The sequence below is a fragment of the Selaginella moellendorffii genome, unplaced genomic scaffold, assembly GCF_000143415.4.
Source record: "Selaginella moellendorffii unplaced genomic scaffold, v1.0 SELMOscaffold_18, whole genome shotgun sequence".
Classification (NCBI taxonomy): domain Eukaryota; kingdom Viridiplantae; phylum Streptophyta; class Lycopodiopsida; order Selaginellales; family Selaginellaceae; genus Selaginella; species Selaginella moellendorffii.
Genome location: NW_003314279.1, coordinates 141,875 through 167,659, shown reverse-complemented (window position 1 = coordinate 167,659; position 25,785 = coordinate 141,875). Strand labels below are relative to the sequence as shown.

At 49.7% G+C, this 25,785-nt stretch overlaps 6 protein-coding genes across 8 annotated transcripts; 4 read left to right on the top strand and 2 right to left on the bottom strand.

Annotated features, from left to right (window-relative positions):
* Positions 1–1,954: 1,954 nt before the first annotated feature.
* On the top strand, positions 1,955–3,262 carry LOC9640411 (pentatricopeptide repeat-containing protein At5g39710). The gene is made up of 2 exons (XM_024677003.1): positions 1,955–2,099; positions 2,235–3,262. Exons 1-2 carry the CDS (start codon positions 1,955–1,957, stop codon positions 3,260–3,262), a joined length of 1,173 nt encoding a protein of 390 aa, XP_024532771.1.
* Positions 3,263–17,556: 14,294 nt separating this feature from the next.
* LOC9640658 (mavicyanin) lies at positions 17,557–18,847 on the bottom strand. The gene is made up of 2 exons (XM_002971775.2): positions 18,560–18,847; positions 17,557–18,201 (listed from the first exon to the last, which is right to left on the bottom strand). The coding sequence occupies exons 1-2, from the start codon at positions 18,738–18,740 to the stop codon at positions 17,780–17,782; spliced, it is 603 nt and encodes a 200-aa protein (XP_002971821.2). The 5' UTR covers positions 18,741–18,847; the 3' UTR covers positions 17,557–17,779.
* A 257-nt stretch (positions 18,848–19,104) lies between these two features.
* LOC9640409 (heterogeneous nuclear ribonucleoprotein 1) lies at positions 19,105–21,179 on the top strand. 3 transcript variants are annotated; one of them, XM_024676679.1, is made up of 3 exons: positions 19,105–19,568; positions 19,625–20,759; positions 20,902–21,179. In XM_024676679.1, exons 1-3 carry the CDS (start codon positions 19,347–19,349, stop codon positions 20,916–20,918), a joined length of 1,374 nt encoding a protein of 457 aa, XP_024532447.1. In that variant the 5' UTR covers positions 19,105–19,346; the 3' UTR covers positions 20,919–21,179. The 3 variants fall into 3 exon arrangements, with proteins under 3 accessions (XP_024532447.1, XP_024532446.1, XP_024532445.1); XM_024676678.1 differs by having other exon boundaries at positions 19,625–20,789; XM_024676677.1 differs by having other exon boundaries at positions 19,625–21,154.
* A 66-nt stretch (positions 21,180–21,245) lies between these two features.
* LOC9640657 (40S ribosomal protein S25-4) lies at positions 21,246–21,831 on the bottom strand. The gene is made up of 3 exons (XM_002971774.2): positions 21,697–21,831; positions 21,501–21,635; positions 21,246–21,443 (listed from the first exon to the last, which is right to left on the bottom strand). The coding sequence occupies exons 1-3, from the start codon at positions 21,772–21,774 to the stop codon at positions 21,330–21,332; spliced, it is 327 nt and encodes a 108-aa protein (XP_002971820.1). The 5' UTR covers positions 21,775–21,831; the 3' UTR covers positions 21,246–21,329.
* Positions 21,832–21,915: 84 nt separating this feature from the next.
* Positions 21,916–22,670, top strand: LOC9640656 (40S ribosomal protein S15). Its single transcript, XM_002971967.2, has 4 exons — positions 21,916–22,116; positions 22,176–22,233; positions 22,295–22,429; positions 22,494–22,670. Exons 1-4 carry the CDS (start codon positions 21,965–21,967, stop codon positions 22,605–22,607), a joined length of 459 nt encoding a protein of 152 aa, XP_002972013.1. The 5' UTR covers positions 21,916–21,964; the 3' UTR covers positions 22,608–22,670.
* A 93-nt stretch (positions 22,671–22,763) lies between these two features.
* Positions 22,764–25,315, top strand: LOC9640655 (serine carboxypeptidase-like 42). Its single transcript, XM_002971966.2, has 10 exons — positions 22,764–23,395; positions 23,482–23,589; positions 23,659–23,754; positions 23,862–23,954; positions 24,025–24,113; positions 24,168–24,449; positions 24,528–24,661; positions 24,719–24,811; positions 24,870–24,987; positions 25,048–25,315. The coding sequence occupies exons 1-10, from the start codon at positions 23,155–23,157 to the stop codon at positions 25,189–25,191; spliced, it is 1,398 nt and encodes a 465-aa protein (XP_002972012.1). The 5' UTR covers positions 22,764–23,154; the 3' UTR covers positions 25,192–25,315.
* The last annotated feature ends 470 nt before the right edge of the window (positions 25,316–25,785 follow it).

Sequence of the window (25,785 nt, the reverse complement as noted above, 5' to 3'; positions counted from 1 at the left end):
AATCTCGTGCTTGATCAAAATCCCAAAGCCAACTAGTTTTTTGCTCTTGATCAGTATCCCAACTCTATGTGCTAGTGAAAAGGACAGGGCGATTAAATTTATTCTTACCCCTATGCACTAGTCAAAAGGAGAATAGATGGGATTTAACAACTTTCTGCAAAAGTAGCAAGTCAAGCATGAAGTGTCTAAGCAGATTGACGAGGTGAAGGGGAGATTTCTTGGGAAGTATCTAAGCTTTCTTGACAACTCAGGATAATGCAAACCAGATGCAACCAGGTTTTCAAGTTTTTTACTTGTTGTTTTCTTTGATCTTGATATATCAAGGATTCTAAAGCCACCATCAAAACATATTCCAAGGTTTGTTTGACGAGTGCGAGCAGCGAGACTCTCTGCTCTACACAATGATGATGAGAGGTTAAGCTCATTTTTGACAAAATATCACGCACATCCTGTGCTGGAGACTGGAACTCGGTTCTCATGGCCTTTGTAAAACACAGGAGTGGCTATCTGGTAAACCAGAACAAGATACAAACATCAGGAACTTGCTACAATTCTTCATGGCCTCTTATTGGTAGCCACAAAACACATTGCTGGCTACATGGCCCGAAGAGAGCAGTCTCATTCTGGGATGGGAAGTCAAGCGCCAAGCGCTAGCGATTTGGAGAAGACTACCATGGAATTGGAGAGGACCCTGGTAGTTTAGTGCCGAGTCTTGCACTGGTGTGAACTTTATAATTGAAAGGCTCATGCTCAGCCCCCCATCCCCTTGTTGCAAACCTATATGCACTGAGCAGTAGCAAATCAACATGAGTACTACATGCAGGTGTCAAATTAATTTATGATTGTCAATTCGAGGGCAGGTACACCTCCAAAGGGGTGGGTGGTGCCTAATTTACAAATAACACATATATATTTCATTATTTGCCACATTTAGGGTTTGGTTTAAGCATCTATAAAATGCCACAATTTCAGCACGTTGATGGCACACAAGCTTTCTGTCCACCATTCTAAGACTGTTGATATCACCCAAGAACTGGAGAGCCCTTCAGCCCAAGAGCTTTCAAGAAGTCCACAAGCCAGCTCTGTATAGATCAGGGCATCCCAGTGAATTCTAAACCATGGATCATTCCTAAACGTCCAGAATCTGAAAATGAAGGGAAGTTAACCAATTGATTCCTGGAGCAAGATCGCCACTCTTGTTTCTCGTGCTTGATCAAAATCCCCACCACCGCCGGTTGAGTCGCCACCACACCATCACAAATCTCCATCACCGCCAGTTGAATCGCCACCACCTCCTTACCGTTACAAGTCTCCACCACCTCCACTAAAGTGTGAAAAATCTGCCACCCAAGTCTCCGCTGCCACCACTACCACCACCACCGAAGTTCCCGCCACCACCACCGCCAAAAATGTGAGAAATCCCCACCGCCACCACCACCAAAATGCGAGAAGTCTCCACCATTGCCACCTCCGTACGAGTACAAATCTCCACCACCACCACCACCAAAATGTGAGAAATGTACACCATCGCCAGCTCCATACAAGTACACATCTCCACCACCACTGCAGTCTCCACCTCCATCGCCACCGTATAAATATGAGTCGCCACCACCACCACCACCATATGTGTATAAATCCCCACCACCATACTGCTGCCGCCACCACATCACCACCACCGTAAATCCCCACCTCCACCATCGCCACCAATCTACTGGTACCAATCACCACCGCCACCATCAACACTCAAAGAGTAAATTTGTGTCCCCTGAAATTTTTTTTTTGTCCGGAGCTCCTCGCGCTCGGTGGCGGACTACAACATCGTGCTCCAGTCGCTGTGCCGCGCCGGCGAGACCGCCCGCGCGCTGGAGATCTTCCGCGGGGAGATGGCTCGTGACAGCGTAGCTCCCACCACAACACCAATGGGCTGTGCAAGAGCAACGAGCTTGGCGCAGGGATGGAGCTCTTCGAGGAGCTCGTGAAGAGAGGCCACCACCCCGACGTGGTGACTTACAACACGCTGATCGACAGCTTGTGCAAAGCCGGGGATCTGGAGGAGGCACGGCGGCTCCATGGCGACATGAGCTCTCGAGTGTCGAGATGTCAGTCTCGATCAGATGACGTGGCATGTCCACGTGGTCATGAGTCATGTCCCTTGAGTCATGTAAAAAGAGTCGGAACACAATGAACGAGCTCATGAGTGTTATGTCCATCCCTTTTTACACCACAACATCGAGGTTGCGTCCCAAACGTCGTCACCTACAGCGTGCTCATCAACGGGCTGTGCAAGGTCGGCCGGATCGACGAGGCGCGAGAGCTCATCCAGGAGATGATGCGGAAGAGCTGCGACGTTCTTCCAAACATCATCACTTACAACTCGTTCCTCGACGGCCTTTGCAAGCAGTCCATGATGGCCGAGGCGTGCGAGCTGATGAGGAGCTTGCGAGATGGGAGCTTGAGAGTCTCTCCAGACACCGTGACTTTCAGCACGCTGATCGACGGGCTGTGCAAGTGTGGCCAGACCGACGAGGCTTGCAACGTCTTCGACGACATGATTGCAGGTGGCTACGTCCCAAACGTGGTGACTTACAACGTGCTCATGAACGGGCTGTGCAAGACCGACAAGATGGAGAGAGCCCACGCCATGATCGAGAGCATGGTGGACAAGGGCGTCACCCCGGACGTGATCACCTATAGTGTACTCGTCGACGCCTTTTGCAAGGCCTCCCACGTCGACGAGGCTCTGGAGCTCCTCCACGGCATGGCGTCGCGGGGATGCACGCCAAACGTGGTGACTTTCAACTCGATCATCGACGGACTCTGCAAGTCGGACCAATCGGGCGAGGCCTTCCAGATGTTCGACGACATGACGCTCAAGCACGGCCTGGCCCCAGACAAAATCACGTACTGCACCTTGATTGATGGTCTCTTCCGGACGGGGTGGGCGGGTCAGGCCGAGGTGCTGCTCGACGCCATGCCCGACCCGGACACGTACGCTTTCAACTGCTGTATCAACGGACTTTCCAAGCTCGGGGACGTGTCGAGAGCACTCCACCGGATGCTGGAGCTGGAGCTCGTGCCTGACAAAGTCACCTTCAACATTCTTATCGCGGGGGCTTGCAAGGCTGGCAACTTCGAGCAGGCGTCCGCACTCTTTGAGGAGATGGTGGCCAAGAACTTGCAGCCAGACGTGATGACTTTCGGCGCGCTCATCGACGGGCTGTGCAAGGCGGGACAGGTGGAGGCCACATGGGACATCATGTAGATCTGTGATTTTGTGTATGCGGAATGCTCTGTCGACTTCATTGCTTTGGTATGGTTATGTACATAACGGTATGGGTGTGACGCTTGGCGGTTGGTGTCTTGGATGAATGACTTGTCTTCTTTGCTGATGTGGAGACTTGTCATCACTTATCTCCACACTCCTCCTCAAGGCTCGCACCATCAGTCAAACGGAGTGATTTGAGGAAGAGTTCATGCTTCACTCGAGGCAAGGACTTCGTCAGGATATCAGCGACCATTGAGCTGGTCGGACAGAATTCCAGGTTGATTGTTCCATTGTTGACTTGATCCTGGATGAAATGGAACCTCAACTCAATGTGCTTGGTGCGTGAGTGAAATCTCGCATCCCGAGTCAACGCTATTGCCGACATATTGTCGCAGTAGAGTTTGACTGCTGGAATTTGAATCCCGAGGTCCTGCAGCAACGTCTTAAGCCAGATGGCCTCTTTCGCTGCTGCTGCAGCTGCGACGTATTCAGATTTGCATGATGACATCGCAGTGATCTGCTGCCTCCTGGAACACCAACTAACCACGTTATGGTTGTACATAAAGACATACCCTGAGGTGGATCTTCTGTCATCTGGATCTCCTGCCCAGTCTGCATTTGTGAATCCCACCAGGCCATTGTCTCCATCTCCTCTTGCATATTTCAGTGTGAATTTCCTTGTGCCACTCACATACCTCATGATCCGCTTCACAGCGGCCCAATGTGAGGGTGATGGATTGTCCAGGAACTTTAAGACTGCTCCCACACTGAATGCGAGGTCAGGCCTAGTTGAGACCATCAAGTAGATGAGGCTCCCGACCACTGAACGGTACAGTGTTGTGGTCTCCTCCTCGGGAGTGTCATCAGAGGTTGATGTCAAACTAAAAGCCTTGGACAACTTGGAGCTTGCTTCCATAGGAGTAGCCACCGGATTAGCGTTAAGCATAGAGTACCTCTCCTATGAGAGCTCAAGTACTCCACGTTGCCTATCCCAGCGGACTTGAATTCCCAGACAGTAGTGCAAGGTTCCCAAATCGGTCATCTCGAATTTAGCAGCGAGAGAGGCCTTGATGCGGTAGATGAGTTGCATTTGGTTGGAGGCTAATATTGTATCATCCACATATAAGGCTAAGAATAGAAATCCTTGGCCATCTCGATATATGTAGAGATTATTATCAGCCATGCTGCGAGTAAAGCCCAACGAGGTCAGAAAGCTGTTAATTTTAGTGTACCATGACCTGGGGCTTTGTTTCAGCCCGTAGAGAGCCTTGTGCAAGCGGCAGACGAGATGCTCTTGTCCGGGAGGTATAAACCCAGGAGGCTGGGCAACGTACACCTCCTCCTCAAGATCACCGTTCAGGAATGCAGTTCTCACATCAAGTTGATGGAGCTCCAGGTTGAGCTCAACTGCAAGGCTCATCAAAACACGAATTGTTGTCAGCTTTACAACCGGGCTATAAGTTTCAGAGTAATCAACTCTCTGGATCTGAGAGAAACCACGAGCTACATAGCATGCCTTGTAGCACTCGATGCTGCCATCAGCTCGATATTTCTTCTTGAACAGCCACTTGGCTGTGACTGCCTGGAGGGGAACCAATGTCCAGGTTCCATTCTTGGTCAGTGAGTCATACTTGTCCTGCATGGCCGCTTGCCAGTGTGAGGCATCAGGACTGGAGAGAGCAGCTTGGTAGCCACGAGGTTCAGCAATGGAGCTCATGGCCTAGTAGAATCCCTTCTTGCGTGGAGCTTGAGCAAGAGATTCTAGAGCTTTGACCGTTGGCTTGCTCACTCCTCTTGAACAGGTAATAGCTCCAATCTCTTGACGAGGTGGTGGTGTCATGAGAGAATTTGGAGGAGGTGAGCAAGAAGATCCTCCAATTGTTTCTTCACCAACAAACAACTCGTCCACAGTAGCAGCAAGATTCTGCTCATTGGATGAAGTAGTGTTGCTGCTAGTAGCCACCGAAGTGACCAGAGGAGCTGGTAGCAGCGGAGTTGCTAGAGAAGGCTCATCACCAAGTGGAGGAGGTGTTCCTTTGTTTGGAACGAGCAGCCTCTGGACTGCTGGTGCTGGTGGGTGGGTGAGCTCGTCTTCCAGCACTAGGGTCAAGTCCACCAAGTTAGAACTTGAAGGAATAGTACCTTGAATGTGGCGATAAAGCTCTTGCTCATTGAAAGAAACATCTCGGTTGACCATGAGCTTCTTGAGAGCAAGATTATAGAGGCAGTAGGCCTTGGAATGAGCATGATAGCCCACAAAGATGGTCTTTTGGCTCCTAGGATCCAGCTTCTGCCGAGTCGCATCTGGAATGCAAGCATACGCTGTGCAGCCGAAGACCTCAAGTGCCCTAACTGAGGACGCTTCCCAGTCCAAGCTTGGTAAGGAACCACACCAGTGCTCCTTGTGGGAAGGCGGTTATGAATGTAAACAGCTGTGTTAATGGCTTCACCCCAAAAGGAGTTGGGTATGCCTGTGTGCTGGAGAAGGCAACGAATAGTCTCTAGTAGAGTGCGATTGAGGCGCTCTGCCACACTGTTCTGTTGGGGAGTATGGGCTGTCGTGTACTAGTGAACAATGCCAGCCTTAGCTAGAAAGTTGAGAAACTCTTTGTTCAGGTACTCTCCACCACCATCCGTGCGTAGCACATGAATCTTTCGGCCAATAGACGTCTCATCCCAGCTCTTAAAAAGCTTAAAGTGGTTGAACACTTCGCTCTTGGCGTGGAGAAGGCTCACCACAGCATATCTGGAATGGTCATCGATAAAAGATACAAAGTACCTCTTGCAGCTGAGTGTTTCCACGGGCAGGTAACACACGTCACTGTGAACCAGATCCAGTAAGCTTGTAGCTTGGTCCTCCATGGTTCTCAATGGAAAAGGAAGGCGAACTTGCTTCCCAAGATAGCAAGTTTCACACATGCCCAGATGGCCAGCTAGGAGCGTGATGCCTTTAGCATGCTGGTGACGAGCCAAGGCATGCAGATCTCGTTCATTGACATGCCCCAGACGAGCATGCCAGAGCTCAATGGTGTCTTGCGCTCTAAAAGCAAGCACTTGAGCTGGAAAAACCAGTTCTGCGTTTAAACAGTAGAGTGTTTCATACCTCACGCCATTGGCTACAGGAGTACCATCACAACCATGGATGGTGCACCTTTTTGGGAAGAAGGTGGTAGTAAATCCTTGATCTGAGGCTGCTCTTATAGAAAGAACCGTTTGCCCTACTTCAAGTACAAAATGCACGTGATGAACCTCCTTAAGAGGTCCATTGGATAGCCTGATCACCACCATGCCACGACCTTCCATCTGGAGTGGTCGCTTGTTGCCGACATAAATCTGAGCTTTATAAGTGTGAAAGGCAAACCTTAAAGGAGTCATGTGAAAGGAGGCACCACTATCCAGCCATAGAACCTCAAGAGTAGACACCAGTGATGGGTAAAGAGCCATCATCAACAACGAGTTGCTCTGGGTAAGCATGCGCTGGGTGGCAGCCTTCTTTGCACGACACTCACGCTCAACATGCCCCATCTTTCCACAATAGTTGCAAAGACCTTTTTTCTTCTTGGAGAAGTCAGGACTGGGAGTTGTAGCAGAAGAGATATGAGGCCCACGGCTAGTGTCTCCTTTCCTCTACTCCCCACTCGATTGTTTCTTTCCAAGAAACAAGGCTTGCTCGTGAGCAACCTGAGGGGATCCTTGATGGCCAGCTTGATGCTCGGCAATCTTGCGCTCTTCCTCGAGCAGATCAGAGTAAAGCTCCTCCATGGTTTTGCCTGGGACAAAAGAAAGCATGGAGGACGATTGTTGCAACTTTGGGGATACAGAGTAGAGCAAGAAGGCTTTTGCATACTCATTGGAAACTACAGCACCTACTTCCTTCAGCTGCTGCATTAAGCCCTTGAGCTTCCCGATGTATATTGCCATTGTCTCACCAGGCTGCATGCGTAGGGAGAAAAATTTCTGGGTCAGAACCAATTTAGCATTAGCGGCTTTGGCTGCAAAGACTTGGGAAAGGGAGTCCCAATTTGCCTTGGCGGATTTTTCTAGATCAAGGAGATGAATAAATTCATCTCCAAGACCCAGTCCAATCACGGAAAGGGCTTTGTGGTTTTTGGAGTCCTAAGTAGCCTACAAGGCTGCTTCTATATCTTGAGGTCTCACTTCAGTTCCCTCCACCAAATCCCAACAATCTTTTGCCATTAAGATTAATTGGACTTTGGTCTTCCAAGTCGTGAAGTTCTCACCCGTGAACTTCTGGAGTAGCTTCTCCCATCCTGCATCCCAGTTGCCAGCTGGGATGGCCATGGTGCTCGCTAGGGTGGTTCTAGATGTAGTGCGAGGTCGAGTACTGGTAGCCATTAGTTTCTAGGAGAAAAGGAGAAAACAGTGGAGTAAGCTAGAAGCGAGGAGGGGGAGGAGGCGGTGGGAATCGTTGGAAGGGACGCCCACACGCCGTGCACACAGAGCAGAGGCACGGCTGAACATCACGCTGCGCTCGCTTGCGTTCTTGAATCCGTCGTTCCACCCTAGCAAGGACTGCGAGAGCCCTAGCGCGGTCCTGCTCGTCGCGTTGCTGTGTTTGCCAGTGTTTCGCCATCAAGATTGAAACAAACCCGATACCTTGTAGATGTGTGATTTTGTGTATGCAGAATGCTCTGTCAACTTCATTGTTTTGGTATGGTTATGTACATAACGGTATGGGTGTGACGCTTGGCGGTTGGTGTCTTGGATGAATGACTTGTCTTCTTTGCTGATGTGGAGACTTGTCATCACTTGTCTCCACACATCCTCGATCTCATGGGGAATCTGGGAGTTCCTCCAAACGTGGTGACTTACAACGCGCTTGTCCACGGCCTGTGCAAGTCGGGCCGGATCAAGGAGGCCTGCGAGTTCCTAGAGGAGATGGTGAGCTCCAGCTGTGTGCCCGACTCCATCACTTACGGCTCACTCGTCTACGCACTCTGCCGGGCCTCAAGAACCAACGACACTCTCCAGCTCGTGTCCCGACACTGTGACTTACAACATCCTCGTGGATGGGCTGTGGAAGTCGCGGAAGACCAAGCAGGCGATCACTGTTCTTGAGGAGATGGTCGGCAAGGGCCACCAGCCGGACTTGTTCACCTTCGCGGCTTGCTTCGGTGGTCTCCAGAGATCTGGGAACTTGGCCGGGACGATGGAGCTGCTGCGAGTGGTGCTGGCCAAGGGGATGCTGCTGGACGCCACCACTTGCAGCTCCATCCTCGACTGAGTTTGCCGGTCGGGAAAGCTAGACGATGTCAAGGCCATGATCAAAGAATTTGAGGCTTCTTCTCCAGCCGCGGCTGCTCTATCTCTGTGCACTGCAAGGGTGGAAGAAGTTTCTTTGGCAGGAAAAACTTGTACAGACGAAGAATCCAGTGAAGTTTGTGTATAAGAATGCCCTTCCTTACAAACAAATCACAACTCTTTTCCTTTGGAGATGTTGAGCTGTTGGTGAGCCCTCCTCCTCTACTACGAACTTTGCCCAATGGATCGCACCATCAGCAAGCGCACGGCAGAGGTATACGGAGCTCTACTCGACGGCAAACTTGTGAACATGGCTCATCATCTCCACGAGCTCCTTCCCAAGCTTCTCGACCGCACCATCCTCGCCACACTCAACAGGAAAACCATGCGGACAGTAATGTTCCCACTGCTGGTAGCTCTACACCAAACTCTTCCCAACAAGCAACCGTGGACAACCCAAACAAACTCTGAAGAACAAAGCGACAGCTCCGAGGATCAGTCAGGATCAGAAGGAGCAACTCCCTGCAAGAAACTGAAGCCAGCATCTCAACAATCAGGCTCAGCTCACTCCAGCAACACCAGCTCCAGCAACAAACACTTCAACAATTCAACTCCACTTTGCCGCCACCTCACACGCAACACACCAGCGAATCCAGCTCAAAAGCTGCTGCTCCGAGAGCACCTCGTCATCAGCAACAATGAAGACAACTCACACTAGCTTCCACACTCACCCCAGCGCCCAGATCCACTCAAATCAGCCCCAAAACCGACAACTTCTCACCAACAACTCAACATCTCCAAAGGAAAACGTCAGCTGGTCGCCCAGGACTCGGTTTCTCCACCAGCTGAGAACGTCATTTGTACCGCCCCAACCCCCTCGATACGCTCCAGGAAAGAAAACATCGACTACCTTTGCCGATCACTTGCAGAACACACAACCATGCGCTGTTCAACCCCAACGGATACATTAATTTCAGCACCACATCTGGGCCGTTCATCCAGCATCAATCCGAAACACTCATCTCCAACCACCTCAAAGAATCGGGACCGACCACGCCACCCACATCCAACGGAACAGATTAACTTCAAATCACAGGACCAAGAACACAGCGAACCCTAGCGAGGAACACCAGGAGCAGGAGCAGGAGCAGTAGCCATGCCTCAGCCACAGAGTCAGGTATGCTGTGATTACAACGAGATCAGGAAGGAGTACGAAGATAAACTCTGCGACCCGAGTTACTACACCCTCAAGTTGTTTGAAGCCCTCGATCAACGCATGCACCACGAGCTCCACAACCAAGTGAACCACTTCCCAATAGATGCGAGGTGGTTCATAGGTGGTTCGCTTAGTTGTGGAGCTTGTGGTGCAGCAAAGGCAAGTGCACAGCTCAATGAAGGGCATCAACCAAAAACCTAGGCTCAGGGGACTCTGACCCTGAAACCAGGCTACATTGGATTTGATCATGCACAGCATATACCATTCGTTATCATATGCTGGCAGTTAGAACTACCAGCCTTTTATAGGGGGGAATCCGAGTTGTGAATCCCTATCTCCATTCATTGTTTTCATATCAATACACAGCACTCATTCACTCATCTTTCCCTCTCAACCCCTAGAGATCAGATCCTTTCCCCTTTTGTTTTCTCACTAGCAGTAGATATTCAGTGAAGAGGAGTATCCACACCTCTTCAGAAGCTATTACAATCTTGGAAGTACTTGGTAAAAGCTTGCCAACGTTTTCTTTGATTTAGAAACTACAAAAAGTGATACGTTGCCAGGCTCAGGCATTGCTAACTAATAAAGCCAGTGATGCAGTTTATCACGTGCAAAAGAAATGCGACCAAAGTCGACCAGCACTCTGGAAGCATTTGTAGCGTGGCTTCAGTGAGAGGAGTTCCCAGTTCGCCACAACTTACAGTGATTTGTGCCCACAAATAAATCATTTGTGCCCGGAGGTGTCACCAACAAGATCCCACACCCCCCAACATGGTTTCCCAGTGATGTGGAGCTCTTGAATCGCGGTGGAGTACGCTGCTCCCCATTGGTCCCATGGAGACCTTCGAGGGAGAGCTTTGTGAGGGAGCCAACAGCAGTGACTGCTAACTTCCATCTGGTCATCACCATCCTTGCTATACTCGAGCACAACAGTGAGTTCCTTGAGGCAGCTGGGAGCCTTGTACTTGGCACGGTGGAGAATGCTGGAGATTATATCCTGCTCCTCTGTGTCATCATCCACCTCCACGCTTTGCCCTCCAACCTAAAATGAAAATTGCGCCCGCCAAGGCTTAAAACCTTTTAAGCTGCTGCTCGAAATGCATCTCAGCTCACGGCAAGCAATGTGGATTTTTGAGGCAAGGAAGACTGATCTATAAAGATTCCTTCTTTCTTTGCAGATCACAAGCGATCTTGCCATGAAATCACTTTGATTATTTAGGGTTTAGGAAGAAGAAATTCACATAAGAAAAGTTCTGTCAACTTCAAGGTCTAGGCGAAGCACAAGCGTCAAAGGCCACGAAAGTCCACGTATGACGCGCTATTCACAAGAAGACTTTGAACTAGTCGCGTTATCCGCGTATGTATTGTAGGTCAAGAGAGTCAATCTTTTCCCTATATAAATGATAAAATCGCCCAAACTTCCATTATACTTGAGAGCTCGAGAAATAGATATCTTGGCAGCGAACACATCCCTATACACGCAGGATCACGAAAATGGTGCTATTTGGCGGAGAGGCCCAGAGGAGCGGCTTGCTTCTTCTTCTTCTTTCTCTATTCCTGCTGCTTGCGATCTGGATCCCAGGCGGCGGTTGTAGCAGCGGTGTAGATTCATCCTATGAGGTCACCCAATACGGGTATGAAGCTCCTGGATCGATCCAGCGGATGATCCAGCCAGCGATTGGGTCGATTGGACGACGGTGGCTACTGGAGCAATCCAAATCCAGCAAGGAAACGATCACGCTCTCGCACGAGGCGATCGCTGGGATCGTGGTGGGACTGTTCTTCGCGATTGCCTTAGTGGTTCTTGCGGTCTATGTGTGCCGGACGCGCAAGTACATCGCGCAGCGGCAGGAGGCGTCGCAGGCGAGAAGGAGAGCGACGGAGCTAGGCGGGGCGGGGGTGGATCTCGAGGCCGGTGGCGCTGACGGCTATTCAGAGGAGGGCAGCAGCAGTGGCGGCCGCTCCTTCATGCCCACTCCACAAAGACCTCTGTTTCCATCCAGCACTGGAAGATGAAGAAAGAAACTATTCGATTGGAGCCATAGACTAGAGCAATGTAAAGATACTTGATTTTTCTTGCGAATCAGCGTTGTATAAAATTAATTTATGATTGTCAATTTGAGGGGAGGTACACCTCCAAAGGGGTGGGTGGTGCCTAATTTACAAATAACACATATATATTTCATTATTTGCCACATTTAAGCATCTATAAAATGCCACAATTTCAGCACGTTGATGGCACACAAGCTTTCTGTCCACCATTCTAAGACTGTCGATATCACCCAAGAACTGGAGAGCCCTTCAGCACAAGAGCTTTCAAGAAGTCCACAAGCCAGCTCTGTATAGATCAGGGCATCCCAGTGAATTCTAATCCATGGATCATTCCTAAACGTCCAGAATCTGAAAATGAAGGGAAGTTACCCAATGGATTCATGGAGCAAGATCGCCACTCTTGTTTTTCGTGCTTGATCAAAATCCCAAGCCAACTAGTTTTTTGCTCTTGATCAGTATCCCAACTTTATGTGATAGTGAAAAGGACAAGGGGGATTGGATTTATTCTTACCTCCTAAGCGATGGGATTTAACAAAAAAGTAGCAAGTCAAGCATGAAGTGTCTAAGCAGATTGACGAGGTGAAGGGGAGCCTCCTTGGGAAGTATCTGAGCTTTCTTGACAACTCACAGGATAATGCAAACCAGACACAACCAGGTTTCAAGTTTTTTACTTGTTGTTTTCTTTGATCTTGATATTAGGATTCAAAGGGTTTGTATCAAGGATTCTAAAGCCACCATCAAAACATATTCCAAGGCTTGTTTGACGAGTGCGAGCAGCGAGACTCTCTGCTCTACACAATGATGATGAGAGGTTAAGCTCATATTTGATAAAATATCACACACAAGGACATCCTGTGCTGGAGACTGGAACTCGATTCTGATGGCCTTTGTAAAGCACAGGAGTGGCTATCTGGTAAACCAGAACAAGATACAAACATCAGGAACTTGCTACAATTCTTCATGGCCGCTTATTGGTAGCCACAAAACACATTGCTGGCTGCATGGCCCGAAGAGAGCAGTCTCATTCTGGGATGGGAAGTCAAGTGCCAAGCACTAGCGATTTGGAGAAGACTGCCACGGAATTGGAGAAGATTGCCACGGAATTGGAGACCCTGGTAGTTTAGGGCCGAGTTTTGCACTGGTGTGAACTTGATAATTGAAAGGCTCATGCTCAGCCCCCCAATCCCTTCCTGCAATGCGGACGTGGCAAGACTTTTATAGCAATCAAAATGTAATTAGCACACTTTTAAGATTATGGGGATAAAAAAAGTGCCAAAAAAAAGAGTAAATATATAATAAAGCTACACATGGCAAGTGATTTGTGCTTGTAGGCTTGGGGATAAATAAAATTCAAAATAAAATTCTATCATGAAATAATTTTCAAATCTTGATTTTGATCTATATAATGTTTGTAATCAGCAATTGGCAGGTGATGAAATGCCCTGAGAACACGGGAATACAGGCAGGCACAAAAACATGGAATATATTTATATAAATTCCTTTTTAAGAGAATCCTTGAGAATAATTTTAGCATTGCATTATTTAAATCTTTTTTATAGTATTTCATAACATGGATTGAGTTTGGATGTCACCTCCAAATCCCAAAAGAACTTTGAGTTCAAATCCACTTACAGGTTAGGGTTTTTGTTGTCCTCGATTGTGCCCCTTTGGCTCCTCTCCTCTCAAACCAGCAGCAATGCTATGAGGTTACAGTGCCATAAGTGATCAAGTGTGTCAATGCGTCTCTTGTAGCCCAAGTGAGTCAGTCAGGTGAGTCAGGTCAAGGGGCCAGGCATCCATCATCCTCAGCATCCAGATGGTTGGGAGAAAGCTCCTTTGCATGGGACAGTGGGATGGGAAGCATTCCAATTCCAAAGTAGGGATGACAGTGGATTATTACAGCAGTGTGCCATTGCTGCGTATGCATGTGAGTGAGTGACAACCAACCGTGTCAAGGACTCCAATGGAAGATATCTTGCTAGAAGAAGATGAAAATGATGAAGAAGAGAAGGATGAAGGCATTTGACAACAGGTTAATGCTGTCTGAAGGAAGGCCATTCATGGGATTAAAAAGAAGGCACCACATTGAAATGCGAAGGACACAAAAGCTGATTTCAAGCGGAAGCTGAATGAATTTGCAAGTTTGGCACCATTGCAACTTTGTGAGAAGGATGTAAATGGCATTGCGAGGTGGACATGAAGGTTTTGTGGGTATCATGGCTCCAATTCAGCAACGAGAGTGCAAACTCATATCATCTGCCTGCCATGTAGAGGTACCATGTTATGCTCAGAGGAGGAATGCAAAAGCAATCCTGGAGAGGATTGACCATGTCTATACTGCAAAGAGGGACCATTTTTGGGTAGAAAAGGGACACAAGACAGAAATGGAATAGGATAGAGCTTCTCATGCTCATGAAATGGATGAGGCAGATAAAATAATGTCCAGTCTATTTTGTACACTTCCATGATCCTTAGTGGCAGCAGAAGAGTTGACAACACTAGTTACTTGGCCTCAGCATACAAGGAGGCACTCCTAGAATTCTGCAGCAGACTAAACTCTCATTGCATATGCTAGATGTTCTGCCAGTTTTGATTTGATCATGGCTAGACAGTTCTACTCTTGATTAATCGTAGTAGCAATATTGCTATTATGAGTGGACTCAATGGCTGAAGAATGAGCACCCTAGGGAGCCAACCCAGTACCAAAAACGCCTTGAGCCATCAAATGGTAATTGCCAATTGCTCCATCAGCAATCAAGAGCAAGAAACAAGAACAAAGAAAGGAAAAATAACAAGCCATAAACCTGCACTCTGATACCATAAAGATAAAAAACGAGTATATATTCATGAGTCTTTCACACTCTATATACAAACTATTTCTGATTGTTGCGTGATTCCTGGAGATCTGAGCAGATCAACAATTGCTAAGTGTATTGCTTCATCTATTGATACTCCACTCGGTATCTTTTGACAATGTCAACACACCCTCCTGTGCCATGAACCTCTGCTCCATCAGCTTCCAGCCCTTGATTGCCCTCGAGGTCTTGAACTGTTCTTCTTCTCGTTGCTTTTCTGCTCCATCAGATTCCAGTCCTTTTGCTTCCAGCCCTTGATCGCCCTCGAGGTCTTGAACCTGTTCTTCTTCTCGTTGCTTTTCTGCTCCATCAGATTCCAGTCCTTTTGCTTCCAGCCCTTGATCGCCCTCGAGGCCTTCAACCTGTTCTTCTTCTTGTTGCAACAGGCCTTCAACGTGTTCTACCCGTTGCTCCAGGCCCAGTCCCTGTTCTTCTCGTTCCTCTAATCCCCTCTTCCCATCTCGTTCTTCTAATCCCTGCTCGGGTCTGATCTTGAGGGAAGCAAACGACAGCAAGCTAACGTACCTCTTATAGCTTTGCAAATTCTCTTGCGGCATTGCCGATGCCTCCACAAAGTGGAGCGATGCTCCAAATCCAACGCTCCTAAAAATTCCAACGCTGAGAATTCAAATTCCCATTATACCTTGGGAAATTAAACATTGATTGTCATCCAAGTGATATTTCAAACTCGATCGAGCAAATCCCTTGTTCCAATCCATCCAATCTCACACACTGCTCGCATTTCCATCGCAAGCAGCGATGGAAAGACTTCGACAAGCAGGCCGCAGAGCGCCGCAAGGAGGACGAATGGCGAGGAAAGAGGAAGAGCGATGGAAGAGAAGAATCCCTGACGTGGAAGCGAGCGCAAAATCCGCGTAGCTCACATTGCCCATGCTGGGATTGCTCCATCCCCCGACGTGGCGACTTACGACCAGCTCTGATCGATGGCTTGTGCAAAGCGGGGGATCTCGAGCAGGCCCGGCGCTTCATGGCGACATGAGCGCGTTGTCACCTACAGCATCAACGGCGGCTCGAGGTGTTACAAATATACCAGGCTAGTCGTGACGTTGATGTTCAATAAAAACTTGACAAAGATCACGCATCGCCACTAATAGAGCCAGTGATGCCGTTTCTCTCGTGCGAAAGAAATGCGACCAAAGAGCAAGTCGAACAGCACCCGGAAGCATTCGTAGCCTGGCTTCAGCGCCAGCAGTCCCCAGTTCGCCACAGCTTGGCTGCAGTGAATCACGATCTCTTCGACTTGATGAACTCCAAGTAAATCCTTGAGAACCATCACGTTGGGCGGTGTGGGATCTTACACGTAGAGATGAACAGTCACATCCTTGCGCTTGGTGACACCTCCAGGCACGAATGACTGCAACACAGATCGATCAGCAAGAAAGAAAAGGAAAAAACCGGAGAGTCTCCAGGTTGCCAAACAAATTAGATAAGAGGTCATCTTGTGTTCGCTGTTAAAACGGTGGAGGGCGAGCATCGGGACCAGAGGTGAGAACTGAGAGAGCTTGGCAATGGCATCCCTCTTCCAGTGTCCAATTAGCGCCATCTTACGAAGATTGTCGCATCGCTTGTCAACAGCACAAGAGTTGTAAAAGTAAGCTGTGCTCAAATCCTCGGAACGCAGCCGGATGCTCACTGGAAAATGTTGTCCAGCGTCCCTCAGCTCCCTCTACTCACCTCGAAGTCAGAGTGGAGGCGAGAGACGGCCCAGCGCAGCTCCCGCCATCACTTGCACACCAGCGAGCACTGGACGAGCTGCCGCGATCGCCTACTCTGCTCAAGATGTCCACCAGGGAGCCCTTGCTAATCAAATCAGAAAATGGGCGCGCGTTGCAAATCTTTTGCTAAACATTAAACACTGGTTAGTTAGCCCAGAGCCATCAATTTCTAAAGCATTACTATTTTGAAAGCAGTTGGTTCCAAGACAAGGTGCTAGGCTTTATAACCTGGAAATTTTTGTAGCATCACAGAAAAGGTCTCTCTTTCCAGTGATCTTGGTTCTCTATCGAGAACGTGATGATTTTCCTCAAGTCATGCAGCATGCTTTTGCTGCTTCTCCTGGTTTCTACTGTCAGTTGTGATGGATCTCAGGAGGTTTTGGATCAAAATGCAGGGGCTTTTGGAGATGCCAAGAACTTTGGCTTTAGAATTCCCAAGAGCACGATCGATTTCTTCTGTTGGAGGCCATGGCTGAGAAGGCCCTGGTGGTTTCCAAATCGTTTGTGCCCTCCTAATGCACCTCCTTACTGTTACAAATCCCCACCACCACCGACACCACCACCGGTTGAATCACCACCACCGCCGGTTGAGTCGCCACCACACCATCACAAATCTCCACCACCGCCAGTTGAATCGCCACCACCTCCTTACCATTACAAGTCTCCACCACCACCACCATATGAGTACAAATCCCCACCACCATGCGAAAAATCCCCGCCACCACATCACCACCACCGCAAATCCCCACCTCCACCATCGCCACCACTCTACTGGTACCAATCTCCACCGCCACCATCACCAACCTACAGTAAAGAGTAAATTTGTGTCCTCTGAAAATTTCTTTTTGTCTCAGCTAAGTAAAATGCATAATAATTAAATAAAGCTCAACTTATAATTAAGAATATGCTTCATATGTTGGATAGAATCTTCAAAGCAATATGGTAGATAATGGATTTTCTCTTCTCTTGAAATGCTAGGGGTAACGCTTCCTTCTGTTCTTGCAGTATCTTGCAATGAAATCCTCAAGAGAAGCAGCATCAAGGCTCCCTGGATGGAACACACTTTTCTTCGCCAGATCTTCGAAGATGTCGCAGCAAAGTCTATTTTCGCAGCATGAAACTCCAGAAAGGGTTTGAGAATAGGTTTACGGGTTTAAAAAATAAATAAAGTTAAGGGCTAAAGAACTAAAGGAGATTTTACTCATTGACTTAAACCAAAAAGGACATAAGAAATCTAAGGCATACTATCAAATGTGAATATGAATCAATCAATCCAATGCTCGCTTCGCTCTCCCCCCTCCTTGTCGATCGTGGTATTTACACCGCCAGTAGCAAAAAAACTCTTCTTCCACCATCCCTTCCTTCCTTCCAGTCGAACGATCGATCGATCAGATCATATCAGGGCCGCGACAATCACGAGCAGCGAAGAGCCCGCGAAGACACGATTCATGGTGGCGCCACCGGCGGCTGGAGCGATTGCTGGCGCTCCTCCGGGCGAAGAAGCGGGCGAGATCTCGTCCGACGCTCCCACTGGCGCCGGCATCACCTCCCCGCCAGCGGATGGAGCCGGCGCCGGCGATGGCGATGGAGCCCGGCTGTGGCGCCCGCGGCGCTCCACCACCATGATCCCGAACTTCTGGCCCTGGTTGCAGTGGCTCGTCTCCCCGCAGATGAACCAGTGAGGCCCCGCGGAGGAGAGATGGACGATGCTCTCGCCGTCCTTGTAGCTCGCCATGGAATTGGAGTTGTGGCACGCCTCGAAATCCTGGCGATTCACCTTGAGCACCGTGTGAGCATCGGATGGGTACTTGAACACTGCAAGAAACAGTGTGTTAGAGCTCGCGGTTGTAGAAATCCAAGCCCCATTTCGAGCACACAAGCGAAGCAGCCATTCAATCGCTACAAGCCATGAAAGATGATCATCACACCACGCAAACAAGATGCTAGAGCTCGCGATCAAGGACATCCAATGATATTTCAAGCGACAATCACCGATCGAGCACAATCCTTGTTCCAATCCATCCAAAATCCAATCAATCTCACGCATTGGCAAGCGCCGCGGCGAGCAGCGATGGAAAGATTTTGAGAAGCAGGCCGCAGAGTGCCGCGAGGAAGAGGAATGCCGAGGAAGAGCGAGGGGGAGGGTTAGGGCAGCAAGACAAGAGATCCATACCCAGCGAATCCCCGACGTGAAAGCGATGCTTGAGCGCCCAATCCGCGTAGCTCACATTGCTCATGCTGGGATCGCTCCATCCCACCTCATCGCCGACAATGTACCTCGTCGCCGACGCGACCGAGCAGCAGCACAGCACAGCGATCGCCGCGGCAAGGATCATCTTCCCTGCCCTTGCCATTCCTTCGCACACTAGGGGGAAGTCGATCGATCCAATCTCTGGAAAGAGAGCAAGATCCAATCTCTGAAAGAGGGCAAATTCACTGCGCTAGAATCACAGCTCTATGAATTCTATGAGAACCTTACAAGCTCGCGTGGAGCGTCTACTTATATAGCGCGGTGCGTGTAGCCGTTAGACTAGTACCCCCGTGACTGGCCAGGCTCGGGACAAGGCTCGGCCTCCGAGCCTGGCCCTCGTGCTTTGTAGCCGTTTGATATGGCCGTTAGATTGACGGTACGGACCGGGGTTTGACTGGAAGAATATGCCCAAGAAGTACGGGAGGGCCAAATCCCCCGTTTATACGGATTAGGGCTAGGGTTTACTAGTCGCATGGGATCTCCTCCGATCAGCGCCATCGCCCTCGCTCTCGCTCTCGCCGGCCGGTCCCGCGATCGATCTCAGCAGCAGCGGTAGCGCTTCTCCTATGGTACGCGCGATCGCCGCCAGGTACTGCTGTCACTGCTGGGTTCTGGGAGCTGCGCGGGAGGAAGTAGCTTAGGGTATTTCCGATTGCCAAGCTTCGGGTAGCAGCAGCGGCGGCGCGGCAGCGGCGAACAGAGGAGGGGGATGGATTCCGATCAGGGAAAGATTTTCGTTGGCGGCGTGTCTTGGGAGACCACAGACGAGAAGCTCAAGGAGTACTTCCAGAGCTATGGCGATGTGGTGGAGGCGATGATCATGAAAGACAGGACGACTGGGCGTGGCCGCGGCTTTGGCTTCGTCGTGTTCGCGGATCCCGACGTTGCTGACCGAGTTGTACAAGACAAGCACAGCATCAATGGGAAACTGGTAAGCTCCTCTCACCGCTACCTAGACAATGTAGCTTAGTGTGTCTTCTTCTTTAGGTGGAGGCCAAAAAAGCAGTGCCTAGGGACGAGCACCAAAATGCCGTCAAGCCGGGTGGCCCGGGAGGAGCCACTTCGCCCGCTAGTAGCACGACTAGGACCAAGAAGATTTTTGTAGGGGGGCTAGCACCGAACGTCTCAGAGGAGGAGTTCAAGCAGTACTTCGAGCAGTTTGGCAACATCACCGATATCGTGGTCATGTACGACCATGCAACGCAAAGGCCCCGGGGCTTCGGCTTCATCACCTTCGACTCCGAAGAGGCCGTGGACAGTGTCCTCCAGAAGACGTTCCACGAGCTCAAGGACAAGATGGTGGAAGTGAAGCGAGCGGTCCCAAAGGATGCCTCGGCCGCTGCTCGGAGCCCGACTGCTGGATACGCCGGACCCCGAGGTCCCTTCGGCTACGGACAGGGATTTGCGGCGCCTTACGCCTACGGACCAGCAAGGGGCGCGTACCCGTCTTACGCTGCTGCTGGGTATGGCGCTGCCGGGTATGGATATGGCTATGCTGGCTACGGTGGCGGTGCTCCTTACGGGGCCACTCCTGGAGCAGCGGCATATGGAGCGGGAACGGGCTACGCTGCAGGATCTGGAGCAGGCTCTTACGGCCCTGGGAGGAACGCTGGCTGGGCCGCGGCTCCGAGCTATGGAGGAAACTCTCCTGGCTATGGTGGCAACGGCGGTAACATGAGCGGCTACGGTGCTACGAGCTGGGGGAATGCTGGAGGGGCACAGGGCTCGACAGGGAGTGGGAGCTACGGTGGCTATGGGTATGGAGGTGGCGAAGGTGGCTATCCTCCGGGCGGTGCCGCTGCTGGAAGCTACGGTGGCCCTCCCAGTGCCGCCGGGAGCTACGGCGGTGGCGGACGAAGTAGCGGTGGTGGTGGTGGCTACAACAATGCCGGCGGTGGTGGTGGATACGCTCCGGCCTCTGGGAACGCAGGCGGCTATGGTGACGGGTATGGTGGCTACCCGGAGAACACTTGGAGGGCCGATGCGTATGGAAACGCTGCTCCCGGTGGGACGCCCGGTGGGGGGTATGGGATGGGGGCGGCTTCGTCGTCCCCGGCTCCGGAGGGCGGTGCGAATGGATCATACGGAGGCTATGGTGCCGCGAGCAGGCAGTCACAACGAGGTGACTTTTTTTACGAGTGATGTGATAAGAGTAGGCCTTTTCTCTCCCTCTCTCGCGCGCTACTTCCTTTTTTTTTCCTCAGCTGCTAGGATCTTTGAGAGGCGAGAGTTTGTGGACTGATGGAAACGTTTTGTTGTTGCAGGAGTCACTGCTCAATGAGAGGGAGAGGTTGTGGTGTTTTTTTGCTCTCGTTTCGTTTCTGTGAGTTCTCGTACCATGGTGGTGAGTGTTTTTTCTACGTAGGCCTAGAGCTAGAGGAGATAGACACAGAGGAAGTGTATGTGTCGAGAGCTTGGTGTGCTTTAGAACGCTTTAGCTTGTAGAGAAGGTAGTGTCAAAAGTGAAGAGGCTCGAAGGAAAATTTTGATACGCATTACTGTAACAAGGTTAAGAAATGGCACGACAGCAGCTTTAGCGTCATAAAGCTAGTCAATAATGTCAAAGAACGTTGACCCCCATTGACTAGTATTGACCAACCATGGTATCTATCTCGCAGAAAAAACTTAGCTTTGATCAAGAAAGAAAATGGAGTACACGATGAGCTCTTCCTTATCAAAAACAACGGAGCGCTCAAGTGTTAGTCGCTCTCGTGTAGATCTGCTGCGACGCGTGAACTGAGACGGAGCGAATCACGCCCTTGGCAGTGAGCTCCTTGATCGCGCGACGAGCAAGAGATCCAGTTATCTGAACAAACACCGAGTTGGGAGTAAGAAAAGAATTGGAATATTTTCTAGAACTCACCCTCAATCGATCCGAGAGCACCGATGGAGTGATGAGCTTGTACTTCGGAACCTCCGCCATGAGCTTATCGAAGGTCGCCTGATCGAAGAGGACCATGTTGTTGACCTTCTCCTTTTGCTTCCCCTTGCTCCATTTCTAGAGTGCCGAAAAAAAGAGACTCTGGAAATCAACCGAATCGATCGCAGGCGGCGCTTACCTTCTTCTTTTGCTTGCCACCGCCGCCGCTCTTGGCGGGCTTCGCAGCGGGCGCGGCCTTCTCCTTCTTGGGCGCCATTCCTCTTTCTCTCGCCTCGCCGCCGCGGAAGAACCCTAATTCCTAGAAAACCCTTGATCTCAATCGTTCGTTCGGGACAATATAGGGCCGATCCTGATCGTCCGTGTAAAATTTCGACGGCTGGGGCTACTTAGGGTGTTTCTAGGGTTTCTGTTGCGGAGGCGCCGGGCAGGAGAGAGAGGGAGGAGCGATGGCGGACACCGAGGATGTGGGCGCTGGCTCCGTTCAGCCGAAGAAGCGTACATTCAAGAAGTTCTCCTTCCGCGGGGTGGATCTCGATGCGCTGCTCGACATGTCGAATGACGCGCTCGTGGAGCTCTTCCACGCTCGCGCCAGGAGAAGGTCAGTTCTTCCTTTTCGTAATATCGCTCGAGAAATGAAGTTTCCTCGCGAATCTACAGGTTCCAGAGGGGTTTGAAGAGGAAGCCGATGGCGCTCATCAAGAAGCTCCGCAAGGCGGTAAGTTCATCGATCTTTTCTTTGTTTTGCTTTTCTTATTGATTCCTTGTGTCCTGCGTAGAAACGTGAGGCCCCGGCTGGTGAGAAGCCCGAGCCAGTGCGAACGCATCTCCGGAGCATGATCATCGTCCCAGAGATGATTGGCAGCATCATTGGCGTCTACAACGGCAAGACGTTCAACCAGGTGGAGATCAAGGTGAGCGAGCGTCTTGTCTGCGTGCTTCTCGTGTTCTAAACTTCTCTCGCCTCTGGTGACGCAGCCCGAGATGATCGGACACTACCTGGGAGAGTTCTCCATCTCGTACAAGCCAGTCAAGCACGGGCGTCCCGGTATCGGTGCCACACACTCGTCCAGGTTTATTCCTCTCAAGTAGAGGCTGAAAGGAGGATGTTTTTGTAACGCTGTTTTGAGCTATATGCTAAGTTGATTCTCTAAAGCCATGCCTCGAAAGGTTCTTGGGATCGGTAACGCGCAAAGTGGAGGGGAATTTCTGGTGAAAGTGTGATTCTTCCACAAAAAGCTGGCTCCTTTCTTCCTTTTATTGTTCGTTTGCCAATTGTGGCGTTACAACAAGAGCAAGCTTCGCAAGAATCGGCTGAAGCAATCGTCTAAAACGCAAGGAAACAATAATAGTTCTACGTGCTCGTCCTCGCTCCCCAGGATTTTGCGAGGTAACGAATACTCACGTTTACAAGATGAAAAGGATTCACCGCGTTCTTGTTGTGCAACTTGGTGGAGTAGTACCAACGTACCAGCAGTTTATCTTGTGCTCCCACTCAAATCACACGAAAAAAGCCGTTCTTTACCGCGGGCTTTTAGATCACGTCTTGTTCATGACAACTTTTGGCTTCCCTGCGCTTCCCTTTATTTACTCTCTAGCCTCTCCTTGATCGAGAGTTGTCTGTCGGCCAATTTTGATAATGCAGTTCCTCGTCAATCTGTGCTGCTGCTGCTGCTGCTTGGGATTTCTGGCTGGATTCGTCGCTGGAGCTCCAGCCTCTGATCTTGTCAAAGATCTCCCAGGCCAGCCCGAAGTTTCGTTCAAGCAGTATGCCGGATACGTGACAATTGACCAGCGATCGGGCAAGGCACTGTTCTACTACTTTGTCGAGGCAGAGGAGGATCCCACGAGCAAGCCCCTCTCGCTCTGGCTCAATGGAGGTAAAGCAATCAAAGTCGAGAACTCTCATCCATCTCGTTCCTCTTCTTTGGTATCCAAATGGTTTCCTCGTCCTCTAATTTCTCAGGACCCGGATGCTCGTCGCTCGGAGGTGGTGCGTTCACGGAGCTCGGCCCTTTCTACCCGGACTCCAAATCGGATGGCCTGGTCAGGAATTCTAAGGCCTGGAACAAAGGTATCATATATAGATTCGATCACACATTCTTGTGCAAACTTTTGAGAGTAAGATTGGTCCTTTTGATAGCATCAAACGTCTTGTTCGTGGATTCGCCCATCGGGGTTGGATGGTCATACTCCAACACCAGCTCGGACTACCAAACTTACAACGATGAAAAGACGTGTGAGTCCCCACGCACTATCTCTTAAAGCTTTGTGTGGTCAATCTTTTCTTCTTCTTTTACTTTTTTTTGTCTTGATGGCTAAAAAAGTTGGCGTGCTGTATAACAGCCAGAGATCTGGTCAAATTTTTGCATGGATGGTTTATTAAATTCCCCGAGTACAGACACAGGGAATTTTACATCACGGGAGAAAGCTACGCTGGTAAAATCTATAATTCTCTATTTATTTGAAATACTTTCTTTCTTATATAAACTAATAATCTGATAAACAGGGCATTACGTTCCCCAGCTAGCCGTTCGTTTGCTAAATCACAACATGCTAGCAAAGAAAAGCCATCAGTTTAATCTCAAAGGAATTGCTGTAAGTATATTATTATTTCTTAAATTTTTTGCTAATTTCTTTTTTGCTATACAGATTGGTAATCCGGCACTGAATAGCGCAATCGACGACGAGGCCACCTACGACTACTACTGGTCACACGGTTTGATCTCGGACAAGACCTACCAGGGGATCGTCCACAATTGTAACTGGCACGACTACGATTACTCAGGGCCCAACCACAACGTTAGCGTTGAGTGCGTCAAATATATCAGTCAAACGAGCTCCGAGGTGGGTCAAAACGTCGATCCGTACGACGTCCTCCTCGACGCATGCCTGCCCGAGGCAGTCCACCAGGAGTTCCGCTTAAGAAAGATGGTGAGAATTCTCGTTTCCTAAAAGCAAAGCTTTGATGATTCTCTAACTCTCTATGATTGATACAATGTTGTGATTCAGAAATCCCAAAGGAGCATAGGAGTTGATATTTGCATCACGAGAGAGCGAACCAGGTACTTTCGAAGGCCGGAAGTCCAGAGGGCCTTGCACGCCAACACCACAGGCCTGCCGTACGAGTGGTCAAACTGTGAGGGGTACGGGCATCTCCTTGTTTTGCTTTCTAGACTTAGCTTGTTTTGTGGGATTGGTAGGCCTCTCTACTATGATAACGGAAATCTCAACATTGACATGGTCACTGTGCTGGAAAATTTGCTGGTTCAAGGCCTCCGGATTTTCATTTACAGGTACAAAAGAAGAAAGAAAAGTAAGGCTTTTTTTTTTGTAATTTTCTTACTTTCATAGCGGAGATGCGGACTCGGTGGTACCATTTCTGGGGACCCGGACGATAATCGACAGCATTGTCAACAGGCTCAGGCTCAAAACATTGGTTCCATACTCCGCATGGTATTCTCAAAGCCAGGTAAGATATTCTTACTTGATAGTCAAAATATCCTTCCACCACCTTTTTTATGACTCGCAGGTGGCTGGGTGGACGCAAGTTACTGGAAACTTGACCTTTGCCACGGTCAAAGGCGCCGGACACATGGTTCCGTATGCTCAGCCCACGCGAGCCCTGGTCATGTTTCAAGCGTTCGTGAACAACAAAAACCTTCCACGCCAGTAGCGATGATAACGCGAATTCTTTTTTTCTGATGTGGTTTCATCAAAAAAGATGGAACCATGTATCATCTCCTAACCGTTTTCCTCCACTCGTTGACTAATCGATCACGATAACACAGTTTGTTCTCGTTTTGCCTGGAAGATTCCCACCATTGGAACAGGCTTACACATTTCCTTTCCAATAGGAAGATAAAATTCCTTTATATGCCTTTGTAGATCCCCGATGCGAGGCTCCAGTTTAGTGGGATTGTTTGTTTTTCTTGAGATAGCCGCTGGAGCTCCCATCTCGGACCAAATCTTCCAGGCCAGCCATGGGTTCCATTCAAGCACTACGCTGGTTATGTCAATGTTGCCGAGAATTCGAGCAAGGCGCTGTTTTACTACTTTGTGGAGGCTGCGAGCAATCCACAACCAAGCCCCTGACGATTTGGCTGAATGGAGGTACGAGATCTTTTCCCGCGAAAAAATCTCCCTGGTTTGAGTCCAAGTCCTGGGTGTTCATCGGTGGGAATTGGTGCGTTCACGGAGCTCGGGTCCCAAATCCGATGGGCTTGTTAGAAACGAGCATGCCTGGAATCAAGGTTAGAATTGGAGAGTG